The sequence below is a fragment of the Centruroides sculpturatus genome, unplaced genomic scaffold, assembly GCF_000671375.1.
Source record: "Centruroides sculpturatus isolate CEXI.00-Female unplaced genomic scaffold, Cexi_2.0 scaffold295, whole genome shotgun sequence".
Lineage (NCBI taxonomy): Eukaryota > Metazoa > Arthropoda > Arachnida > Scorpiones > Buthidae > Centruroides > Centruroides sculpturatus.
The window spans coordinates 698980-716893 of NW_019384603.1; the positions used below are offsets into that span (position 1 = coordinate 698980).

The following is a 17914-nucleotide window of genomic DNA, read 5'->3' on the forward strand; positions in this document are numbered from 1 at the left end:
TTTACCTGTTCGCTAGGGCCATATTAAAACTATATCAGTGATTTTAAAAACTATGTATTTAATTTTCTTTCTGTTGAGAAAAATTATTGTTGATTAAAACAAGAATTTGAGAAGAATCGACAATAACTTAAGACACATAACGTATGAAACTTCCTTTTCATTATAACATTGGGCTCGGGATGCTGTTGAAGCTTTTTTTTATAGGATGAGAATTTCCAACTTCTACTTTTCTACTTATTACTTCTTTTTGCAAGTCAGCTCAACACTTTTTACGGCTATCATTTTCTGCGGTGGCCCATACCCATTCGGGCCATCTCTGACTACACCCATCATTGAGACCTGAATGTCGATCAAAAAACCGATTGTACTGTATAATAAACAGGTACAGCCTTCTCGCTGAAATTGTAGTTTTTTTTAATGTAGTGTAGGACCTACAAACACTTGTCTTTTTCTTTTACCCGCGACCCCCCGTGTAAGACTTCACGACCCCCCTGGAGGTCGCGACCCACAGGTTGAAAAACACTGTTCTAAAGCAATTTAGGCAATGCAGTTATAATGGGTTTAATATACCTACAATTGTGTGTAGACTGCTTCGTATAACCTGCATAACTAAAGATGAAAGATAACATGATAAATAATTAAATAGCAATCTATTAATTGCATGAAAATTATCAAAAGACAAATGTGTGAAAATACAGAGTGCATAGGAAAGTCCTTACACATTCGTTTACCCAACAAACACAGATAGTCACATTGCTGTAATTGTAGCTATGTGCTGAGACAAGATTGCTTGCGGTGCCACTACTGGTAAAATTCAAGTCTGTGCTCCTATCTCAAAAACGACACGTGACACAAAAATCAATTACAAAGTTATAAAATGTGACTGATTTAGTATGAAAGGGCACCCTGAATATATGAATAGTGTGGATAGAAAGTGTTAAATGCTAACATAGATGTTGAGCACAGATGATAAAATGTGTATTTCATGTGATAATTCATGTGTTCTCATTCATTTCTTGTGTTTATTTATTATATGTATATTTCTCATTTTCTATGTCTTCGTGATGCATTCATTACTGTGTGTCACTCTCAAATCAATGTATAAGAATTTTAATATGCATCCTGTACACTCTAAGGAAACAAAATCTCAATATTTTTTCTACAGAATTTTCTAAGCATCTAAGTTGTGAACTTTTCAATTCACAACTTAGATGCGAATCCACTCAATATCAGATTTCACACAAAGTATCAGTACTTTTACTAGTCCATTTTCTATAACAAAAGCATAATTTCACTGAATGGTAATTTACTGTAATGTTACTTGCATAAAATAATAAATTAGTTTGCAAATAATAAAAGGCCAATTTCATATGAACAGAAACAAAGAATTGTCTTTAATGTAAATACTAAATCTTTCTGTACAATGCAGACAATCAGACTGAACATTTGATTAAATACAGATTAGACTTCTTGCAGCAAACTCGAAGTTGATTCTGACTGAGCGGGTAGAGAGACAATGGTGGGCGGTGTCGAATCACTCGCCTCCACAAAATCTAGAGCGTGTTTTTCTTCCGAAATAGTTATGGGCTGCAAAATTTTCTCGGAAGAGTCGTCAACAGTCTGCACGTTTCCTACCTCAACACTGGGTGAGATGATGGTGGTAGGATTAGAACCGTCCTGTTGTTGAATGGTCAGATAAAATTGTTCGTGTTCTGCCATTTCCTGAGTAGTCGGAGCAGGAAGTTGAATGGTTATAGTCTGCGTGCCATCACCTGCAGTAGTGGTGGAGGTCACACCTGCCGGCAAGTTGACGGTACCACCCTCGTGATTAAGAGCACTGAGACAACTATAGATAAGTTGTGCAGCACTAAAATTTCCTGGTAAAATTCCTTCTAACTGCTGTAATGTTCCTTCGGTAACGTGCAACTGAGCCGGTTCTTGAATCTCTTGTTGTCCATTACTATCTTCGTCCATCAGAACCGAATGCTGATTACCAGTTGTGGTACTCAAATGGAAACTGGATGTAGATGTTGTGGGAATTGCTCCTCGTTTATGGTCTGACATATGGTTAATGTAATTGTCTTTACTTACCGATCGGAAAGTACACAGCGCACAGGCATACAAACCTTCCATTCCTGGATGTTTATTTTTCAAGTGCATTTTATAAGATATTGCCTGTATGATAAAAATTTTAAAAATTATTTTAATAAATTNAACTGTTTAAGAAATCCTACTTAAAATAGATGTTGCTTTATCATTAAATAGATATAATGCATGATGGTAATTTGTGATTTAAATTTATTTCATTTTTATAAAATTTGAACTAGAATTTTTATATTAAAGTAACTTAACACACACAAAATATTTTCAGAATAAATATTAATAGAATAATTCATGTTTTTCATAAAGAAAAGTATACTTGAAATTTTAAAGATACTAGGCTTTTTGATTACCATTATTTACTAAACATTGTTAAAATACATGTTGAATCAGATATTAGACATTTTCAAGTAAATATTTTTATGAGGTTTATAAAAATAAATAATTTATCCAAACATAAACATATTACTTGAAATTTAATTATTAATAGTAGTATTATTATAGCCCAATGTAACCAGCAATCATTTGGCAAAAATTATTTATCATTTTGAAGTTTATGCTATGAGGGTTAAAAATTATTTTAATAAATTATGTAGATTCCACTCTGCAAAATTATACGTACCTGGATGCATGCATAGGGGCAGTGAGGACATTTGTACGGCTTAGTACCGGTATGCCTCATGCGATGACGACGCAACGAATTATGGTCTCCCGTTCTGTACTCACAATGTTCGCACATAAAAGGTTTCTCACCTGTATGCTGGCGCATGTGCAACTGTAACATGGCCTTCCTGGCACTCATATGCCCACAATATGTGCATGAATAAGGTTTTAATTTATTGTGAACGGCCTGTTGGTGTTTCCTTAAACATTTAGAATCTGAAAACGTCCGATGGCAAATGTCACATTCTTGCTCGCTGTACCATCGCTTTTCTGGCATATTTTTTCTGTCCAAATGAATTACATTGTGGTTACGTAATTGACTCAATTGTTTGAAACCTTTTCCACAGGTAGTGCATATGAATTCTCTATCTTCACTGTGTATTCTCTGCATAAAAAAACAGTTTAATTATAAATATTAAGCACTAATTGCAATAGATTTATATTGCAATTTACTACAAATTAATTTAATTAGTCACCAAATAATTAAATTAATTACAAAATAATAAAAAATAAGAGTAAAATAGCAGGTTATGATTCCATTCAACAGTCATCATCAGCATGAGAGCATGTGATGTTACTAGCATCACATCTCAGCCATTTTTTACCATACCATATCCTATCAGGTAAATGGATCCAATCAGCTAGAGCACCCACATAAACACAATCTTACATCACCCACATGGTAATTATCATCTGAATTATCTTAACATTTAATTTTATTTATCAAACATATTCAATAGACATTCATTAAATTGGCGCCTAATAATCCATCTAGTAACCTGACATTCTCTGAAAAACTAGCCTATAATCTGGTATACTAACATTCCATAAATCAGAAATTGTTTTGATATATGATGCACTAAATAACTTGTGATGAATACAGTAAATCCATCAAATAATTATTATATGCCCATGAATTTTAGTCAATGTTAATCTTGTCAATAACATGTTCGTTAACATTTTTGCAAGGTTTTCAATTAATCTTAACACAGTATAATCATGCATTGTATCATCTTTCAGACTGATTAAAGAGAGTGCATAAATGAATCAAAAGCATACAATGTGTATACTGGTTTTACTTTATTTTGTTATAATAATGCGACATGTAGACTATCTACACAGGGAAGTGCCTCCCGGAAGGACTTTCTACTTATTGGCCCCTATTAAGGTATTACAAATGTGAAGAAAACCTGGAAAACTCCATGTGGCCAATCTGGTGGCAAGGTGCATGACCAGCGTCCAGTGGTTTTATCCACTCGGCTGCTGGTGGCCACATGTGCACTGGTACAAAATATGCAGCAATGTTTGGATTGCATATAACTATTTAAATTTTGCAAAAGTACAAAAATGCTTGGTAATTTAGTACCACACTAGGCCTGTAGTATATGCTTACTGTAGTTTAATTTTATAAATAATCTTCCTATATAGAAATCAGCTAAATGGCCATATTGTTAGTTACATAGCAACTGCACCATGAATAATCAGAGTTTGAATCAAATCGGGTAATCATGATTTCTCAGACAAGACTCATAATATCATTGCCCATCTCTCTCTGGTGAAGTCTGAAGTTAATTGGCAATAATTACAATTGATGGCAGCTATGTAACAGTGTACTACTAAGTTTTTGTAATTCATATCAAAAATAACAATAACTAGCTTACTTTATGATTATCCAGTTTAAAGAGACTGTACGTTTTATAGCCGCAAATGGGACAAGTGTGCAAATCCATATCAATACTGTGAATCTTCCAAAGATGCATGGCTAAACCACGCCAATGATCAGCTTTCTCGTCGCATTCAGGACAACAAAACGGCTTATCATCAGACACGTGACTTCTACCGTGATATTGCAGATTAGCTTCAGAGGTAAAACTATATCCGCATCCTTTCTCATTACATCTGAAAGATACACAGGAAACAGTAGATAAGAGAATAACATGAGATAAACAGATATAAACAATCTAAAATTAAATACAGTAAAATCTGTCTAAAACCGAACCTGAATAAACAGAAAAATTCTTCAGAACAGAGTGATTTTCTATGTTAAATTTTACTACATGCTGTAAACAAAACTTATCTAATGTGGAAACAGAAAAGGTTTTTGGGAACAAAGAATGCAACTTAACTCAAATAAAGAGGAAAATTAAGATTTTGCATGTAGACAAGTATGTAAAATTGCTTCCAAATACAGTCACTGCAGAGCATGACAAGATGTATTCAAAAATGATTTTGAACTTTTTCAGAGAAACAAGAATCACATGACAAGGGGACATACAGAGACACGATCTTCGTTAATATTAGTCTGATATTAAAATTAACCAGGAACAGAATCAAATACATTTAAGAATTGAGAACTTACAAGAAATGAATGATTTTCTGATAATCGAGTTCACGAACAAGCAATAAATGTAATTTGCGAAAATAATAAGAAAAAAGTAAAACAGTGCTGCCAATATACCTTGTATGGAGTAATTAGTAACTAACCAGTACAGAGTATTTGAAAACAAATTGATAATTAGCCTACAGAGATCAAAGTAAACGATTAATTATTGTATTAAATTTCCTGAAAAAGCCAGACAACAAAATAATTCTTTTTACCTCTAAGTTTGTACCTGTTACTGTAATCTGATTAGAATTTCTGACAATAGAGCAAGGTGTTAATTCTTGGTACTCAAATTAGATTGTTTGTTTTGTGTGAGCCAAACATGTTTGAATTTGGAAATTATCAAAGTGTCTACACACATTTTTTTGACATACAATAGTGTATCAATTATATGAAAAAATGTTTAACCAAAATCAACTTCAAAGAGTAAAAATTCCAGAAATTACACACAGATATTCTACAGGCCAACTATTGATCTATCTCATAATTATTCATTTTATTATTATGTATTTTTTACTTTGAATTCAAAAGTTTCATCAGTAAATTGTAGATTGCAATGAAAAACTAATTTATTAGTAAAAATATTACTTTTAATTCTAGTAGAATAGTAAGAAAAAGATTAAGGAATAGAAATTTAATATGTATGAATGATAGAAATAGTGAAGAAATAGTCTACTGCTTGTTTTTAATAATTACCTAGCACTTTAACACTTCTTCCAGCAGTTAATTTCTTAAAAATATAAATGTTTTTATCCTCTTCAGTGACCCTATCCAGATATGCGAGCAGAAAAAAATTTCAATGAAAATTTTAATGCATTTAACAATGTTGGAGTTGTCGTCGAACTTTTGCAAGCTTGTTAAAAATTATTTTTTCCTCTGCTCGTATATCTGAGGAGAGCTGCTGAAGAGGTGTTAAAGTTCTGGATGAAGTGTTAAAGTCCTAGGTAATTATTAGTTATCTAGTTTCCAGCTTCCACAGATGTTTCAATAATATTTTAATTTTATTTGAGGTACCTACTTTTTCTTTCCTTAACAAATATGAATGGTTATTTGAAGAGGAAGACACGGAAGGAGGAGGAAGAAGAGGTTATTCAAAAATGTCCTGCCCCAATTAACTGACACTACAGTATACTGTCTCTATTTGATAGTGTATTATTTTTATGTTTTTCTTAAAATTTAGACAGTTTCCTAATATGTCTAACAGATAATCACTATTACAAGTACATAAAGACTATTAATAAGAGAAAGTCAAAGACTATTTTCATTAGCTGTTTCATCTAACAGAAGTGATTGGAGTAAATTTTAAAAATTATCTGAAATGTATTAGTCATGATTTACATTTCAATAATTATAAACTTTAAAGTTCTCGTTAATCTTACTTTAAAAATATATAATCCTACCTATAAGTTCTATCTTTTGTGCTCTTCTTTCGAACCCGCCTTTTCTTCTGACCGAAATAATAGTCTTCTTCTAAAGCCCGAGGCGGACGGACTCTTCTTTTTCCGGAGCTTTCCATCCTTTCGTCGGATTCATCTTGCCCGTTTTCTATATAATTATTGCCATCCATCTCGTTTCCTAATGTTTCGTCTTCGTCCTCTTCGTCATCGTCTTCATTTTCATCTTGAAGGAAAGACGTAGAGTTGTTTAACAACAGTTTAGTTCGGGGTCTTCCTCTGCGTTTCATGCCAGTAGATTTATTATTAGCAGGCAACTTTAAATTGTGATCCTAAAATTAGAAAAATTGAATATATTAAAATCATTACAAATAAAATAAAATTATAATTTGTTCAACAGTTAAATTAAAATGTTAAACTAAGTTTTGGCTTTATACGAAAATACAATTGATTGTTACCATTAAAGTTACTGTAATTTACTGTAAAAAACTGAAATTTTTTAAATGTTAGATGTAAAATAAAAATAGTATTTGTATAAAGTTGACAAACAAGTCTTACAAGTCGATAGAAAAATTCAATTACTTACTTTATTAATGTGTTTTCGACATCCTTCCAACGAAACAAAACCTCGACTGCACTGACCACACAGGTATATATGCTGCTCTTGAACGGGAAAAGCTGCGGTTACTTGAGACGTACCAGAATCGCTAATATCGTTGCTACATTCCATGTCTAACTTAGAATCAGAATTCAATTGACTCGAAGACGATGCATTTTCGGTCTCGCCATCGAACTCTTTTGGTACTTCAGTTTTATTTTCTTCAATAAATGCATTTGTTCTGGCTTCGTTTTTATCTTTAGATTCTAAATAATTCACAAATATATATATTTGAAAGTTTAACTACACATATATATATAACTACAAATATATATATTGTTAAATTTTCAAATTTACTAAATTTAAAATTATATATGAGTTGTGTGCTAGTTTAATCTAATTACTAAGATACATATTATATATTAAGATATATATACAGATATTATAATTTATTTATCAACTAAATTAGAATATCCTCATGAAATGTCAGCATTAATGATTCATTTTAACTCCTTCCATCTTGTGGACACCAATCAGCCCCCCTTTTTTTTTTTAGCAAACCCTTTATGGTTTTGACCAGACCCAGAACAAAACAGCTGAATGGGGAGGGACAGGGCCCGACATATCCGGAGAGACCGCACCCCGAAAAATTCCTGGGATTTTTCGACCTGCGCAGATCCGATGCCAAGTCAAGTGGTAGGCTGCCATCTTAACTGCTCGGTCATAGTCCATCGAGCATTCACAAATATAAAGTTATAAGTATTTATTATTAGAAAAGATTTATAATGCAGCTGAGTGATGAGAAATGGAGCCAGACATGTCTAAGACAACCCACTCCCAAAAAAATTCCTGGCGTCTTTAAAACCTCTGGATTTAATCCCATTTCTCCTAGAGTGATAAGCTTAAATCTTTCATTTAAATTTCATTTTTTTCAATCAAACTACACTATAACAACCAATAAGTGATCTCAATAATTGACAGACTAAAATGAGCCTTAAAGTTTGATTACAAATTCTAAAAATCCTGTAATTTATTACATTAAATATCAGTTTAAACAAAGAAGGTAAAAATTACATTTAAAAAGTTTTTAATTGATAACAAAATTAAATATGAAAGAAAAAAAATGAAAAGACCACTTAAAACCCACCACTTAAAACCTACAGAGCTTCCTGTATAATGGAGTTATAAGCTAATACATAGGAATTTGATTTAACAGACTAACTGGGTAAAGAGGTGTCCACTATTAGTAAAACTCCATTAAATCGAACATATTTTGAAAACATTAACGACAAACTTACAATGTACATAATGTATTAAAATGTTATACCTTATAAGTATGAATAAAATTATTATTATAATGAAGTAATTTATGCTAACTGATTCATTGACGCAACCCTTTAGCATGTTCTATTCACAAGTACAAAAAAAAGTTTTATATTTTTCCTTTAGGACAAACTTTTTATCCATTAAATTTAGGTCACAGTATTTCTATAGTATAAGATTTTAGCATGTTGCAAGATCACAGAACATTTTTAATTTAGCATGTATCGTTAAATTATGTTCACTTTAAGCAAATAATTATCAATATGAAAATAATAAATTCTTCATTATTAATGTACAGATTTCAGAACAAAAGAAAACACTGTGTAATAGCTAATTTAAATCTTAACTCAAGCAATTTATGTTCCAATGACAGCTTTCTTATTGCCTTGTGTTTGATCCGAGACCAAGCTTCCAAAAAAATAACAAGTTGCATGCTTGTAATCATTACAAGTATTAAAGATAGATGTAAAATACGAGTTACCTCGTAAGACACATAAGTTACGCTGATCTTTGCTTATTGTTTTACGGTTAAAGCACAATGAAGAGTAAGGAGAACGAATGCCGATGATGGGAACCCACAGTCAGCAAGAAGTCTGCAAAGAGTCTAAAAGCTGCAGCCAGACTTTCTGCCAATCAAGTACCACGGTCCGGGTGCATCCCGTTAAACTCTTTGCCAACTATACATCCCCGTCATCAATGTTCTTACTCAACACCAAGCTTTATATATAAAAGAATAAAACAAAGACTGACACAATTCCTATGGTTTCAGATTTATGAGACATCCTATATAAAGGATAAGTACTAAAAATCATAATTTATTTTAATTTCAAATACTTTCCTATAAACATAAATTTCTTTTAAGATATTAAGTTTTTCTTGTTATATAACAAAATTCAATTGATTATACTTTATATTAAACAAAAAAATATACATTAAGTTTTTACATGCCATGACAATAAAATATTTTTTGGTACCTCTTACCTATATTTGTTATTTGTTGCAAAGAATTGCTTTCTTGAATGGTAGATGCGATATTTTGACTAGCATCTAAATGGCAACTTCTAATATGAGACATTAAACCGGACTTCCAAGCACAACAAAATCTACAAAATTTACATTTATACGTTGTTACAACATCCATAAAATCTTCTAATCTAGTACTTGTGGCGAGAAAATGAAGATTGGTTTCTTCCGTCAGCGATACGTTTTCCAGATGAACCAAAGACGAATCGCCAACTGCTAAATCCGAATTGGAAGCAGTTAAAGTTCCTTGCTCGTCGGAGACGATGCCGTCTGGAGGTGGATCTTCAGTTAGATGTATTGTGTACATCGTAGCTGGCATATCCCCCGCATCTGGTAATAAAAACAATCGATTTTCAATTTTTCCAAGTAATACAAATTCATACATGCTAGAAAAGTATAACAGTATCATAGATTCAATTTATAAGGAAACCTTTAGTTGTCAACACTAAATTGCTTTTACAATAACTTAAAGAAAAATGACAAATTATTAATTAAAAATAATTAAAATAATTTAATAATCATTTTTTGGTACAAATACATTCTAAATGAAGCAGTTGGGACCTTATCAGGTTTCTAGACAATGCTCACAGGAGTAAAAAAGTCAAAATGAACGCAATTCTAATGCAACCCTTGGCGAGATAATTGCCTCCAAAATTTTTGTGATAGGATTAACGAAGCACACAGCGAGACTCTGGTTGCATCTTAGGAGGAGTCGGTGCAACAGAATTTCTCATTTTCTGCAAGCATTTAGCCATTTCTAGTAAAGTAGAAAACAGTTGATTTTTAGCATTGTTTTGAAGAATAGTTTTGCATTTTTTTTTTTACTTTTAAATATAAACAACTCTTAATTAATTAAAATCAGGTTAAGCCAAACAAACGTGCCAAAATTATTGGGATACTTTAATAATCCGACTAGAAGTATCTGCCTACCTCTAGTCAGATTAATTACTAATTAATTATTAAAGTATTTTAAAAGGACTTCAAAATTCCAGATAGGCTGATTTTCGGAGAGGACTACATCTCCCACAGATCATGTGTAGACAATCAGTTACTGTGAATTTTTTTTACTCCTATAGATATGGCTCTGATAAAGTCTCAACTTCCTCATTCATAGTTGCATTTCTATCAGGGATGTGGAGTCGGAGTCATGGAGTTTTGGTGTTTTAGCCAGAGTCATCAAAAAATCCACCAACTCCTTTTTTACTTCCCAACTTGTTATGTATATAAAACGGAAAAGTATTGGAATTGTGTCAAATTTGACCCTCCAAGTTTTTTTTTNTCATCAATGGAGTGCTCAGAGCAAATCTGACATCATTATTTTAACTGTTTTCACTGATTAGTAAATAACACTTAATCTAAGTTGTCACAGTTTTGCAAATTAAACTGTTAATGTTAGTTGAGTACTCGACTAACATGGTGAATAGCTGTAATAAAAACAATCTACAAGTTTAGATTATTTTTATTATAGCTTTGCACCACTTAATGATGAACTGCACATATGACGGAGGCCCCATAAAATTATAACGGGGCTGAAAAATTCATAGCCATCTGTACCCTTTCTATGTTTAGATACCTAAATATTTATTATTGTGTTAAAATTATGTTACATCCTGCCTACTGTACTAACACACTGAATTTTTTTTTATGCACACACTTGCAGAGTATAACTCCCACATAAATTATGATCATAATAAAACATAAATTTTGAACATTTATTTGCTAGAGACTTAATGGATAACATTTGAAACTCTAAATACACAGGGACTTAAAATTAAAATTGCAGTAATTTAAAACGGTAGCAATATTAATTATTATCCAAGAAACAGACAATATACACCAGTTGATACAGTAACCATCTGAGTTTTGTCTCCCATCTGCATTCAAATGTCTTGGTGACTGCTACTTCTAGCAAGCACCATAAATGAAATTAGCAACGGTGCAACAAAGAAGGAACATTCATCATTGTGCACATATGAATAATCCGTAAGAGTTGCAGAACCCATAGAATTATGGCTGCTATGGGAGGAGTGACAAAGAATGTGCTGAGCAAGCATGGGAAGAATTTGAGTATTGGTCAGATGGATGCCATGTGATGAGATGCACACATTGAGAAATTGTAATGGGCAAATGTGAAACTTGACTAGTTTTGCAATGTTTTAATTAATACGCATCACAATGTTCTTGGATAATAATTAACATAACTACAATAATTAAAATGGCAACATTCTTTTTTGGAAGGTCCTGTATATAAATCAATAGTACATGATGAGTCTGTCAGGCATCATCAACTTTCCAAATCTATTCCTAACAGATAAATTTTCATTTGATCAGTACAAATAAATTTACTCCCTCACGATATTGTCAAGTTGCAACATGGATATTTAGTACATTGTACGTCTTACAATGACAAAAGTAATATAGTGGCGATAAAATGCTTACCTGCATTAGTTGTTACCGAAATGCTTTCGCTGCCATCAGCTTCAGAAATATGCAGATTTGTTTGATGGTCCTCGTTTGTATCTTCTGTCATATGTAAAAGGATTGGTACGCCATCCTCATTGTTATTTGCTGTAGTATTGACGCCAATCTGGATTGTTTCACTTTCTGATGTTTGCAATTGAGAACCATCTATAAATTTCAAATAATTTAATAAAATTAAGTAATATAAACTATATGTCAGTAATATAAATTATGACTGGATTATTTATAACTAGAAATTTATGCAGCAAAGCCCAACAGGACAAAATGTACTTTTATTTTGTTGCAAGTATATCACAGATTATGTATGCTGGGCAGACTAAGCCATTACAGTTATTTTGTCAACAATATCGACATGTAAAGAATCTGCATTAACTACATAAACCAAAAATTAATTTATGCATGATTTGTTTTTTCACAAATAAGCTAGGTTCACACTGTCGTATGTACTATTATAAGTAAACAACACAAACACTAACCGAAGCAAAATGTTTGCATCGTACAACACGATACAAAGTTAGAATATGATTGGTTGGAATGTATAATCACCAAATTTGAGGAAAAACTTGATTGGCCAAATGAACCCAAGTTTGGTAAAGGCCGAGACATTTCAAACTCCTAACAAGCCGGTCGAATTATTGTCGAAAGAGCATAAACAGGCAGTTTATACCTACTTCACATTAGTTCATACGCCACTGTGAACTTGGATTTACACAATATATTTCCGGTTTTTATTTTCTACCCGTTTGTGATTTTCAAAAATCCGACCACAGCATGGATGCACATATGTCAGATCACACTGTATATCATAAAATTAAAATATATAAAAGAAACTTTACCTGCTGCAATATGTTCGATAAAAAACTGGGCAGTAGATTCGCCATCTTGCATGTTGACTGCCGAAATAACCGATCCTTCTTGAGAACTATCTCCTAAATTTACATTTTCATTAATATGTTCTAAAATAGGAGATTCGGAAACGACTAACGTTATCGGAAGCGAGCCGTCGGTAGTTTCCACCATGCAATTTCTCTCTATTGCATTTTCCAAATTTATATCGACTTGAGAGACTGCTTGCTTGATAGTCGAAGAATCTATAATCATCATGTTGGCATTTAGAGGTTTAGATTCTTCCAAACCACTTTGTAAAGAATTTATTTCTTCTGACTCCATTGTGAACTGATTCTTTTAAGTTTTATTGGCTATAACGTTTACCTATTTTAGAAAAATTTCTAAATAAATATGAAAATATTAACAAAAAGCTTTTGAAATTAATTACATTAATAATATATTTTATAGCATCAAACGGCCATATTATTTATTGGACTTCTTACAACTAATTAATTAAATAATTTGGCTCGTGATAGGTGGTTTAGCTGTCATCTGTTAAATTTAATAATTAGAATAATCACCTATCTATAACAAAATTATTTAATTAATTAATTAGCCTTAAATAGCCCAATAAAGAATCTGGCTCTTCATTTTGATTGGTCACACCTGTTACAATATTTATATATATATATGAACAATAAATCCATAGACCTACTATTTTAAGTAAAGTCAAATGATTTGCCAAATTATCAGGCTATAATTAGACCAACAATTCAATTATAGCCCGATAATTTGGCAGATATATTCTATATCAATAATATTAAAAAACATTTAAATTAAAACATTGTTTAGAAAACTGGATGACTGAGGTAAAGTCTGCATTTGGATCCAGGATCAATTTTCAGGAAGTTTTTTATGGGCGATCTGGTCTACAAGTGAACTGGACCCATCCGTCCAGATGACTCATTGAAACTGTGGCCAAACCTGTAATAATGTTGTAGTAACACTCTTATACTACAGGGTTTCCCACTTGGGGTCAACCCTTTAAAATTGCAAACAACTCTGCAACAAGTGCATAACAACACAAAATAGGGCTCAAAATGTTCACTATTTCATGCAGAATTGATTGTATACCATAAAGAGGAGTAAGGGTAGCCATATCTCTTGTGCCAATATGGAAGAGATTCCGTTTTTTTTGGGACATCTCAACAAATTTGTGACCACTGTGATCACCCAATTTAAGTCTGCCAGATTTCTTTCTACGGGGACATTTGAAAGGCAAGATTTAAGCAAACAAATCCAGGACAATCAGACAACTGAAAGAAAATATCCAGTATGAAATTGCTGTCAATCAATAGCAACATGTCACAGACATTTTTAATATGGAATGTCATGTTGCATTGCATGGACAGAGGAGGACACTTTCAAGACCTCCTGTAATGTGGATTTGTTCAACATTAAATCAGGTATATTCAGGGCTTTACAGCTTGCCTTTATATTTACACATTCTAGAGTTATTCACAATTTTAAAGGATCAGCTGTGAATGGGACACCCTGTACATTTAAACTGGAAAAGTTAAATTCATTTAAGAATGACCAAATTAATTTGACCACCATCTTAACATTGCTTTTGGTGCAGACATTCGATCATCGTAGTACTTCACAAAGGCCTGCTCCTACCCTAAGTCAGTTCTTTAGCTCCGGTCTCCAAGAAGCTGGATTCTAAGAACATACCACTGATCTTAGCCACTTTTTCACTGGCGGTTTCTTTGCCATATTCAGATATCATTAGCATCAAAAATGTCTGCTGGTGATCTTGTTATTAAATTTATTTTCAAATAATATCAATAAGGCAAAACAATTATGGATTAACTACTGATTTTCAATCAACTGCTGGTATTTTTGTTAAAATACTGTAGTTATCGCTGTCATATAATAAATATTATTACTTTATAATCAGTTACATAGGTTGTTACTTAACTGGTTAACTTCTTTATGAACTTAATCTTGAACAGGAAAATGAAAGCTAAGTGTAAGTTGCAAGTTAATTTATGCTTACGATCCATGTGTATATCAAACTACATAATCATCATGTAAAATTTTTTGTAAGTCTTCTACATGTAAGCAGTATGTATCGAGTTTATAAAAAATTGTATAAATATCACTCATAAAACCAAAAATGCAGTTCGTAGATCAAAAAGTGAAAAGGAAAACAAACCTCGAGCAACCATCTTTAGGTTAAAAGAATAGATTTGGAAATGGAAACCAAAAGACAGTTGCTGGTAATTAAAAAAATTTGTTTTCCTTTTCACTTTTTGATCTACAAACTGCATTTTTGGTTTTGTGATATTTATATTTTTTATCCACTGTATAGCGTGTATTACTCATTAGAAACTGTATAAATATACAGGAGCTGCAGTAAGTTGAAGAGCCACAGTTTGGTCGTCGTGAATATATAAGTTTGAACAAATTTAATACACTTTTGCTGGACAACAAAAGTCAAAAGAGAATTAAAATATAGACGTTTGTATAATAAAGTTTACATGCTAGATTGAAAAAATAATGCTTACCATTTCATCTCCAATTTATTAAAATAAATTTAAAAATGCTTTTAAATTTAATTTAAATTAGCTTAAATTATCAACTAATTGAGCATTGCATTTGATCAGTCAATCACTACTGAAAGTATAGTTTTTAAACAGATTTATTTTTAAAAAATTAATGTTTTCACCTTCCTTAATCATCTGTAGGTTCGGGAAGAGGTTCCTGTCAGTCGGCAACTCAATAGAAATTTTTAATTTACACATTATGTATATTTAATAAATTATTTAATTTTGTTAGTATATATCATATGATGTTGCTCACATGCAATCAAAGTATACATCAAATAACTTTAAACTGTCAATATACATATTACAAAATATATAAATGCATTTTGAATTCTAAACATTTGTAGTTGCCTTCATGATGAATGAAGCATTAGACTTTAAACATTATTTTTAAAAAATTGCAGGAGATATTTCAGAAGATGGGTTACCATCTGTAGTTGATCAAGTTGTTAGACAAACAAGAGCGGTTACTTAAAAGGGTGGCAATTTAGTTAATTGTATATACAGGGTGTATCAGTACAGCAGTTACAAACTTTCAGAAGCGATAGGACCTAGACGATGGGAAATCACACAACAATGCATGGTCAGAAATGCTTTCCTGGCGCAGTAGTGATGACACGAACAGGGTGAGAAAACATGTTTATTATTCTTAGTACAGCAAAAATGCTGGGACATCTTTGGCTAGTGTATGTGATAGATGTTGCTATGTAATCTGAAGCATCAGATGATGTTGCACATGCGCATGCAGTTGTTGCAGCCATGCTCACTGTGAAGCTTCATTCTTGTGTTGTGTGTCGTCACTATCTCTCCTAAAAGTTTGTAACCACTTTACTGATACACCCTGTATAAAGAAACTTATTTTCAGGGCACTTTTTAAGGAATCTCAGAATAATAGTGATACCATAAAGAGGAGTAAGGGTAGCCATATCTCTTGTGCCAATATGGAAGAGATTCCGTTTTTTTTTGGGACATCTCAACAAATTTGTGACCACTGTGATCACCCAATTTAAGTCTGCCAGATTTCTTTCTACGGGGACATTTGAAAGGCAAGATTTAAGCAAACAAATCCAGGACAATCAGACAACTGAAAGAAAATATCCAGTATGAAATTGCTGTCAATCAATAGCAACATGTCACAGACATTTTTAATATGGAATGTCATGTTGCATTGCATGGACAGAGGAGGACACTTTCAAGACCTCCTGTAATGTGGATTTGTTCAACATTAAATCAGGTATATTCAGGGCTTTACAGCTTGCCTTTATATTTACACATTCTAGAGTTATTCACAATTTTAAAGGATCAGCTGTGAATGGGACACCCTGTACATTTAAACTGGAAAAGTTAAATTCATTTAAGAATGACCAAATTAATTTGACCACCATCTTAACATTGCTTTTGGTGCAGACATTCGATCATCGTAGTACTTCACAAAGGCCTGCTCCTACCCTAAGTCAGTTCTTTAGCTCCGGTCTCCAAGAAGCTGGATTCTAAGAACATACCACTGATCTTAGCCACTTTTTCACTGGCGGTTTCTTTGCCNTTCTTTTTTTTTTTTTTTTTTTTTTTTGCAAATCTACACGTTTGGAGACCTCCTGAACACCTGAAAAAAGTCAATAAAAGAGGAAAAATTCACACGTGTGTGTGTTGGCATCTAATTTGTTTAATTTCTTTATTTTCTGTTCTGAGATAAACAATATCTCAGAATGGGTAAAGTTTAAGAAACAAAATTTTATACTGTAGCTTGTGTATAAAGGGACATTAATGCTATTAAATTTTGATTCTTAATTAAAGGGTCAACAGGGTGACGACATAAAAGTTGTCATGTGTCATATCTCTTAATAAATATTTTACTCGTTATTAGCATTCGAAATTAAAGAAACAAATGATAAAACTTGTCTCTACCCTCAAACTAAGCTTTTTTGTCATTTTATAATAGTACAGTAAAACTCATTAGGATGTTCTCGCCTAAGATGTTAGAACGTATATGGAGACACGATTTAGTTCAACCACTTTGACACTTAATAACTAACTCTTGTGTTAAACCATCTGACTCCAATTCTGACCATGGAAATTATTAGGCTTCAAATAGGTAAACATAATCATGCCCCACACACACAGTCTAACATCTACACATATAGAAAAAAAAACCTCAAATCTTTTGCATATCTCTAAATTTCAAAGTGTCCCGAGTCCAAAAATGTAAAAATTTGGAAGGGGTCATTTTTTGACGGAGTGCTACTTTCCCTCTGTTATATATAACATCCGGAAAAGTAAAAATTATCGAATACATATTTATATATTACTTAGAGGAGTCTTTTAGCTTTGGGATAAAAAGTTTCTATGTTCTATCTTTATTAGAACTCTATTTATCGAATCTTTTATTCTTAGGTCACGTGATGACATCAGAATTTCCAGATCTCTTTCAGTAACATATCCAACCCTAGTCAGAGTCGGAGTCGGATGGTAAGGAAAAGTCGGAGTCGGTAGATTTTTACGCAACTCCACACCC

The 17914-nt window shown here is 32.3% G+C and overlaps 1 protein-coding gene across 1 annotated transcript; it reads right to left on the bottom strand.

Annotated features, from left to right (window-relative positions):
• Nucleotides 1-1364: 1364 nt before the first annotated feature.
• Nucleotides 1365-13205, bottom strand: LOC111625109 (zinc finger protein 62 homolog). Its single transcript, XM_023368142.1, has 8 exons — nucleotides 12802-13205; nucleotides 11924-12112; nucleotides 9443-9814; nucleotides 7127-7404; nucleotides 6547-6872; nucleotides 4425-4662; nucleotides 2723-3148; nucleotides 1365-2175 (listed from the first exon to the last, which is right to left on the bottom strand). The coding sequence occupies exons 1-8, from the start codon at nucleotides 13133-13135 to the stop codon at nucleotides 1462-1464; spliced, it is 2877 nt and encodes a 958-aa protein (XP_023223910.1). The 5' UTR covers nucleotides 13136-13205; the 3' UTR covers nucleotides 1365-1461.
• Nucleotides 13206-17914: the final 4709 nt, after the last annotated feature.

What these genes read in the sequence shown, in the direction of transcription:
- LOC111625109 (XM_023368142.1), bottom strand. Translation starts at nt 13,135, where the DNA reads ATGGAGTCAGAAGAAATAAATTCTTTACAAAGTGGTTTGGAAGAATCT. An exon ending in ACAAAAGATAGAACTTATAG is followed by an intron (nt 4,663 to 6,546) that starts GTAGGATTATAT and finishes TGTATCTTTCAG; the next exon opens with ATGTAATGAGAAAGGATGCG. An exon ending in TTAAACTGGATAATCATAAA is followed by an intron (nt 3,149 to 4,424) that starts GTAAGCTAGTTA and finishes TTTTTTATGCAG; the next exon opens with AGAATACACAGTGAAGATAG.